This window comes from Coffea eugenioides, chromosome 2, assembly GCF_003713205.1.
Source record: "Coffea eugenioides isolate CCC68of chromosome 2, Ceug_1.0, whole genome shotgun sequence".
Lineage (NCBI taxonomy): Eukaryota > Viridiplantae > Streptophyta > Magnoliopsida > Gentianales > Rubiaceae > Coffea > Coffea eugenioides.
In genome coordinates this window covers 31,815,447-31,824,102 of record NC_040036.1, presented here as the reverse complement: position 1 = coordinate 31,824,102, position 8,656 = coordinate 31,815,447, and the positions used below count along the sequence as shown (strand labels likewise).

Sequence of the window (8,656 nt, the reverse complement as noted above, 5' to 3'; positions counted from 1 at the left end):
ATGAATAATGATCCTTCTTCTTAGTCTTCTACCGTGATTCTTGCCTTCAGTTGTGTCCCTTCTCCTAGCCTTTCTAGGCCTTCCAGGTTGAGTTACTGATACCGGGGGCTCCAATTCAGGCATTGTTGAGGGGGGTCAATGATCCTCACCACTAATTGGTTATAACATATTTTCATAAAGCTTCAAGAATAGCCCCCCTACTATAACAAACATTCAAGTACTGTCGTGAGTCTTCATTCTTCAAAAGAATGGCAGCAATAGCGTGACAACATGGAATGCCACTAACCTGCCATAACCTGCAACTGCAATTCTTTTTCTCCATATCTACGGCAAATTGGGCCCCTCTTGGTCCTTTCACCTAGTAGCCATGCATTGCATTCCAAATAGGCATCCACTGACTTGCAATTTTTACCCTATTTTCAATAATTTCGTTGATTAGAGGTCCAGTTGGGCTATCATATCTTTCCATTGCTGATTTTCTCTTCCGGATCCTATCCATAAGGTACTCCCTGATCATTTCCAGCATTGTTATAATTGGCTGGTCTCTAGCCTCAAGAATATGTGCATTAAAAGACTCACACAAGTTGTTAACCAGCATGTCACTCTTTGTGTGAGTCGGAAAGAAGGCCTTGCACCAATGCCGAGGAGCTGGAGCATTTTTACTCACTAATATGCCTCGTTATCAAAATCTTTGAGTTCTGCCATTGCTTTATTGTAGAGTTCCTCTGTTGTGCTGTTGGCGATGTTCCACAGCCTATCCTTAAGAGGCAAACCTGGATGTTTCTTCTTGAAGTTTTGATACATGTGTTGGACACAATACCAATGCTCACAATTTGGAAGAACTTCAACTAATGCTCTATCCAACCCCTGTAAAGGAAGAAACAAAATATCAAGGGAGGTTACTATGTATATACATACACATACATACACATGTTCACATTCTTGCAAAGTGTATATGTATATACCTTTTGTTGGTCAGACATAAAGGTATAATGAAATTGATTTTCAATTTTCAAATCATCACTGAGGTATTTCAAGAACCACGCCCACTGCTCCGTAGCTTCTCTCTCTACAACTGCCCAGGCAATGGACCACCACCCATTATTAGGGTTAGCTACAATGGTAGTCAATAACTGCCCTCTATAAGTCCCCTTCAAATGGCACCCATCCAATGCTATCAATAGCCTCAAATCATCCTTAAATCCTTTCTTCAATGGCCTTAAACAGCAGTAGAGTCTCATAAAGTTTGGGTTGCCCCCAGGTCCTCTAAATGGAGTAAACATCAATTCCATTGTGCTGCCCTCATATGCCTTTTTTATCTCAGCACAATATTCCCAAATTCTCTTATACTGTTGTTTAGCTGATCCCTTTATCATTTCAAGTGCTAGTTTCCTTGCTTTGGCTGCTATCCATCTGGAAATTTGAGCTTGGTACTCCTCATTCACAGTTTGCCGGATCTCCCTAACTGGGATTCGAGAGTTCGACTTAATCCTCTCCATGTACCTGTCAGACACCCACTTAGCCTTCAGGTTTTTATTTTTCCAGGCGTGATTGCAATTTTCATGCTTGTCATTCGTGTGTTTAACTACCAAATCAGTACTCCCAAGTGCTTTTTCAATTGAGGCAAACACAAACCATTGGCATGGGGCCTTGCACTTGGCTCTCACCCTTTTACTCTCATTCCTCTTGGTGTATACTGGCCTCCCCATCTTGATACCATATTCTTGAACAGCTACCTTAAACTGGGCTCTTGAACCAAATTTCATACCAACTCAAATCTGGTATCAATCTTGAACTTCTCCATACAAAAATCTTTATACCTTCTTTGGAATTGGTCACCATCTTCTTCTTCTTCTGATGAGCTACCATCACTGCTAAGGTGGTCTGGGATTACATCTTCAACCAATGTATCAGAAGCTTCTGTTTCATTTCCAGCTTGTTGCTGCTGTGCTTGTACATTTTTCTTTCTCCTGACCTATTTTTTTTCTGTTGTGGCTGCTGTGCATCATGCTGTTGTGAAGAGAATGTGCCTGTTGCTTCATTATTTTGCTATGAATCAGGCTACGGTGAATGTGTCAGTGGCTCATCAAACTGCTGCTCTGAAGTTCCATCCCCTGTTGTCTCTGGTATCAAACCATCCAGTAGTGCCTCATCGCCACAGTAGTCATCAGTGCTAAATCTGTCAGAGTCATGCTCTGATTTTGAATCTTCAACATCTTCTATGACTCCTTCCTCTACAATAGGTTGTTCACTGCTATGATGGCCAACAGGTTGCTGGATAGTAGAAGTTTCGAATGTGCCTTCTTGCTGGTCTGTTGAAGCAGAGGCAATACCTCGTTCTGGATCTAGTTCACTAGCTTGCTCATGCTAGATAGTAGAAGCAGAGGCAGCACCTCGTTCGAATGTGCCTTGATGCTGGTCTGTTGAAGCAGAGGTAGTAACTCTCCCTTCTAGATCTAGTGCACTAGCAAGCTGCTGGATGCTCTGCCCATGTCCAGCACTATGAGGCTGTTCTGATGACCCAATTTGTTTCTGCTGTAAACCTGAGTTTTGTAACACATTTTGATTATCTTTTGTACCAGTATTTTCCTCAAATAACAGACCCATTCTAAAACCTTTTTCAGAACATGGTTTCCCCCTATTATTCTTCCCTGCTTATCCAACTCCTCAATCACAACACCACAACGTTTTTTTTCTACTTGTTTAACAATCAAAGGAGACCTAAATTTTTCAATTTCTTCAGGTGTTAGGTGGTTACAAAATACCTCCATCACCTTAAACTTGTAAGCCCATTCTAAAAATTTGTTAACATCCTCATCAGTGCATAACTCTCTTAAACCAATAGATAGATCTTTGTTTGGTTCAACATAGTAATACAGTATAGCAGCTCTACGACGTCCCAATTTTTTCACCATCTTATTCAGTTCAAGAATGGACATTCTCTCGGCGTAGCAAAGATCTATATCATCTACATCTCCATCAACATACCGCACATATTATCCCCAATTAATTCTCCTCCCATGATGCAAACATATAGTAAACCATTCAGAATCAGCCTCTGCAACAATAATTTTTGCCTCAAGTCAACACAATATTTAAAATAGGAAGAATAAATTATCTCACAAATTATGAGTCAAAACAGTTGTATTAGGCCAATAAACTACTATTTCAATAGCCCCTTTTTGTTGGACATGGTCAATGGGTAAAATAAAAAAATAATGTAGGACCACTGAGGCGAATATAAATTTTTACAGTAAAAGATACCAACATATAGGATCACCAATCTTCCCGACAAACTGAAAATTTGACTAATACCATCTTTTTAAATGTTATTGACAACGCTTTGTTCCTCTGCTATATACAAACCATCACTACTCAGACGAAAATGGAACAAAAATAGGGTCAGACCACTTATCGTAAACAAGAAATAGATCAAAGTACACGTCTAGCTTCCTTATTTGCCACTCCATTTCGCTTCAATGTCTACTTCCACGGTGCTGGTAGTAGTGCTCGTAGTCGGAAAGTTGTAGCAAGAACCGTTAATGGTAGACAGAGGGAGAGATAGTGGAGAAAGTAAACAGTTTGATCAAAATCATTTTTCGCTCCATTTCACCAAGTGGATGACAGCTCTTTATGGACAAAAATGCCCTTAGTATTTCGGCATGCTTCTCACGTGGTCGTAGATTCCGTCGGTATTAACTGATGAATTTGACAGAATGTCTAACAATTTGTACTTTGTATAGATCGGGGGCCAAAACTTTACTTTTAATTGTTTGAGAGCCAAAACTTCATCCGGCTATTAGTTTAAGGGCCACTGGGACTTTTTGCCCATACTTATTATGTCTCACCAAATTGACAATTATCTATTGCCCAAGTTTGATATTACAACCCTGTCGTCCATTGCTGGATTAATTGGTGGTACACTAGAAGTACTTACAAGGGAATTACAGAGGTCAATAATTGTTGTACAACGTTATCCAATTTTTGAACTTTCCTAAATGGAAACTTAAGTTCTAGCAGAACTCAAGACTGCTTTCAAGACAAACAGAGAAAATTATGTTTCTCTTACCTAGGATTTTGTTCTCTTTCAAATATCAGTGGTTGTAATCTTTTAATTGGTGTGGTTGAATTTCATTAGCAAGTTCCAGTTATAGTAATTTTTTTTCTTGAATCTTGATAAGGGCTGAAATTTGTTGAAGATGTGCAAATTCTGAGAGGTAGGGAAGCATAATTCAATATTGCCAAAATTGGACAATTTGTGCACTCTAATGAACATAAATGTGTACTTCAATGAAAAATAGAGTAAGCTACTTCAACTTGCATGGGAATGAAGACAACATTCCTCTCACTGCTACTTACGATCCGATTTATAATAGCAACTTTGAAGAAAATTAAAGCAAGCTTAATTATATTACCAAATTACTTCGAATTTAAAACCGTATATGATACGGGACCTAGCTGTTTTGAAGCTTATCAAGTTCGTTTGCATCAAACTAGAGTCATCACGTTGTGTCTTGGCTAAATGGTCTCGTTTATGAGTTGTTTGTTGTTTATTTCCATTGTTTCATGTCGTTTGGTTAATTCCAGATTTGAGCTTAGTCATTTAGGTCAATTAGTTAATAAAAGACTTAAGGTCATGTTGACCATAGTTGGCCCTGGGTTGAGTTAAGGTTTAGTTAAGTGAGTCTTAGTAGGGTTAGGAGTATTGAGTCTAGTATAGGCTATAAAAGCCTTACTTTGATCGTTTAATGACATTGAATAATAACTTGAGAAAATTTCAGATTTCTTTCATGAGTGAAAAGAGCCTATTTTGGCTTGAGAAAGCCACCATTGAACATCTTAGAGTAGGCTTAAAGTAATTCGACAACTTATCAATCAAGCAACCACCTTAATTGTGGCGTTGTTCTACCCGTTCTAATCTTTCTTGAGTGATCCAAGATTGATTATGAATTCCATCCCCAAACGTTTATTCCTAGTCTAGATCCGGGCTTGTGGTTCACATTCTTGATTCGTCTTAGCATTTCAAGAATCGTATCAGTGCATAGGATTGGTTCATGTGAGCCATCACGCAAGTTCCAATCTTGATTGGTGTTAGCAGACTAAATATCTTCAAGGCATTTTTCTATTTGATTTATATAAATTTTCTATTAATTTTGAGCTATCACAAAGGCTACCATTATATATTAATGGTTAAAATTTACGTAGGTTATATAATGGTAGTTTACGTTATTATTGAGGAAATGAATTTGAAAGAAACATAAGCAAAAAGGGTTATATTTGAACTATTATGATAGTTTGTAATTCTTAGTTATTTAAGGACAAGTAATAATTCAAATGTGAAAATTTTGATAAGTGTGTAGTTTGTGTGTTTTTATTTAGTTTTGGTGTATTGTATTTATTTTTATAACTAATTAACCAAATTTCTGGTGGATTATGCATTTTGTGGTTCAAAGTGTGAAAAATTGCATTTATGTGTTCAAATGGTGAAAACTTTATGTTTTGTAGGCTTTAATGATTTAATCATCAAATCAAGTGAAGAAGATATTTGGATTATTGTTAATAATTTGAAGTGATTTAAATATGAAGTGCAAAATGTTCAAAAGATGAAATGCAATCATGTATAAAAGAAGAAATGTTTGACAGCTTTGATATCTTTTAGTATTTCGACTATATCTTGAGGTAAAAGTATTGGATTGAGTTGATTCTATAGCCACTTTGAAGCTAAGATATAACTTTACATTTCTTATGAAGAAAAAGTTCATGAGTTTTTCTATCAAAAAGTTGAAATATAGTCAGCCATTTTTGTTATTGAAAATTGAAACAAGTTTTGACCATTGAAAGGTATTTTGATCATTTATCAGTCTACAAACCTTCAAATTAGATGATTCTTATGAATTGAAAAGCTAGTTCAAAGGGTTATAACTTCTATTTGTACGAGACTTAGTTAAGCATCCATGACCGAGAAAATGTCAGTTAAATTTGGTGTAAAAATAGAGCAATGTTGAAAATTGATTAGAAAAGTGCAAACCTACATGAGAGGCAATACACAACCTTACACCTGTGTATTGACCTCGCATATTCTTAAGAAAATTGTACAATTGACATAGACACTTGCTCTGATTTTTTTATTTTACAACTTTTTACAAATCAGTTCCATCAAGAATTTCAGCTGTAGCTCTGAAAAAGAAAGCATGGATACTTGTAGAAGAATATTTTGGAAATCTCAAAAATCATTTTACATTAAAAATTGAACAACTCATTTGGAACTTGAATTCATCTATAATTAGGGGGTATGAAGACATATTTTCATAACTTTGGAGCCTAGAGAAACTACATAAAAATATAGTCTTTCACAAAATTTTCTTAGTTCATTAGTTAGGGTAGATTAGTATACTTTGTTTCATCTAAATCTTGTATGCAACTAAGCATACGTGAAATTGAGGATGAAGATGGAGAGATTGGAGCTCATGTGACAAGGGTTACATTTCTCCTATATATCACTTTATTTCTTATATTGATTCTAATGTTTGATTATAATACAAATTTGGATCTTATTTTCATGTCTTTTATGTTTCGCTAGTTTTTATATCTAGGGTATGGATAAACTTCTATGATTGTTATGTGAACTTTTTCATGGTTGTTTGAATTATATTTTTGAGCAAATTATTTAGCACTTTTACTTATCTAATCATGATTAATTGGTCATTAATTATGATAATCTTAAGGTGTTAAGTTTATAATGAGAATTGAAATTTAACACTAGTTCAAGAAAATATTAAATCTAGGGAGTACACTCACAAGAGTAGAGTAGACCTTTGTAGTTTTAACGACTTGTTGCATGTAATTTTATAGAAAAAATGAGATTGTAGTTAATTTTATAACCACAAGAGAAGTTATGACTTAGTTACAAGTATAGTTGATTCACTACGAGAGTAGTTTCACATACATTAGGAAATTACGGTATAACTAGTCAAGATAATAATATTCAATTAATTAGTTATTTCACTTGTAAGAGTAGTAAGAAATTTCATAATCCTAGGAACTTTCTATTGTTATTTTTCATGTTTGTAATGTAGATTTAATCTCTTACATTTGTGATAACCTAAATAATAAAAGAGTTTGAAAACCATTGGTAATTAACATTCTTCTCTATGGGATCCACACCTAATAATCTCTGTACACGATATATGATTTGTATACTTGTAGAAAACAACGTATTTAGGTTTTATTAAAATTTGTTACATGGTAGAACCTCGTCAATAACGTAACTCAACAAAAGATATAGCAGCAGGATGATGAATTATTTTAGATTCAACTCATAATTTGTGGTTTGTGACTTTTTTGGTAGAAGTGTTTGTCATAATAAATTTAATACATATGAGCAAATTTATTGAACATTACAAAAATCACATAAAAAAAATTTATTTAGTTTTTGATTTATTATGTGTAGTAGTTACCAGGTCATTTAATGGTATGATTGCAGAATTGTTAATATTACTTATGAAATTAAAAATATGCATTTTAACTTATCCAATAGGCAGACTACCTGCACACGGTTAAACTATCAAAGAATTTTTGGTTCACTTGCAATTCATATGCTTAGATATATAAATGAAATCCAATGTTAAGTAAACGAGATTTATTAGAAAGTAATTAAAAATAGCATTATGTTATATTTCAAGGTTCTCTTTTAGAAATAGTGAGGGCAAATGTAAAAAATTTCAATACTTTTGGAGGACAATGGAGGGGCTAGATAGAGTATTTTTGAAAAATGAGGAGCAATAGTAAGGCAATATTAAAAAGATAAAATTTTTATACGTTATTTAATAATTTTTTTTAAAAAATTAAGGGCATTCAATTGTAGCAGTAGAGATTGTGATAAAATACTTCAAAACATGAAGGTGTATTTTCAAATTGTATATGTATAGTGGAAAGAGATGGATTACATCCAATCTTAAAAACAGATGCAATTTGTCTATTTAAATTGTAGAGAACGCATATATTTGTGATAAAAAGAAAAAAAAGATTAAGTTGACAAAAATATAAACTCTTTAAAATAGAAAGAAAAAAGGAAATGCGTTTTCTTGAAGAAGAGTTTTGATATGTGAGGTCACTGGTCAAAATGCATCATAAATTCTAATGAAATCCTTTATGCAAAAACTGAACAACCCATTTCGAGCTCAGAAGATCTTAATTTGATTGTCATTAATTTCTCCAGAGGAAGGAGCAGTTGCAAAGTGAGACCAGTTGGATAAAGAACTATAAAAGTTGCTCAACAAAATTGTCATCTAGTTTCTTTGATTTTTCATTCTAATCAGTTTGAATAGTTAAATACTTAGAATTGGAATAAAAGATAAAATAGAAAAGAACAAGTTTAGTATATTTTACTTTCTTTAGACCTTTAAGGGGAAGAGCAGCGACTGGTTGCCGCTGCTATTGCGCGCCATGGCTGAGAGCCTTAGCAACGCAAAACAAAAACAAAAAAAAATAAATAAATGGAAAGTCGCCAGCAAGTGGTTGGCCACACGGACCAAATAAAAAAGGCCAACCGAAAAAAGAAAAAAGAGCCGCTAGCAGTTAAGGCTCCATTAGAAAGGTTGGCCGAAAGGTTTCGGGCAACTAAAAAAAAAAATCATATTAATAATAATAGATTCCG

At 34.5% G+C, this 8,656-nt stretch overlaps 1 protein-coding gene across 1 annotated transcript; it reads right to left on the bottom strand.

The window, feature by feature from the left end:
- Positions 1 to 666: 666 nt before the first annotated feature.
- On the bottom strand, positions 667 to 2,939 carry LOC113759491. Its single transcript, XM_027302067.1, has 5 exons — positions 2,604 to 2,939; positions 2,066 to 2,367; positions 1,821 to 1,970; positions 966 to 1,749; positions 667 to 867 (listed from the first exon to the last, which is right to left on the bottom strand). Exons 1-5 carry the CDS (start codon positions 2,937 to 2,939, stop codon positions 667 to 669), a joined length of 1,773 nt encoding a protein of 590 aa, XP_027157868.1.
- Between the last annotated feature and the right edge of the window lie 5,717 nt (positions 2,940 to 8,656).

What these genes read in the sequence shown, in the direction of transcription:
- LOC113759491 (XM_027302067.1), bottom strand. Translation starts at nt 2,939, where the DNA reads ATGTCCATTCTTGAACTGAATAAGATGGTGAAAAAATTGGGACGTCGT. An exon ending in TGAAAAAGGTTTTAGAATGG is followed by an intron (nt 2,368 to 2,603) that starts GTCTGTTATTTG and finishes TCTACTATCTAG; the next exon opens with CATGAGCAAGCTAGTGAACT. An exon ending in TTATGTCTGACCAACAAAAG is followed by an intron (nt 868 to 965) that starts GTATATACATAT and finishes CTTCCTTTACAG; the next exon opens with GGGTTGGATAGAGCATTAGT.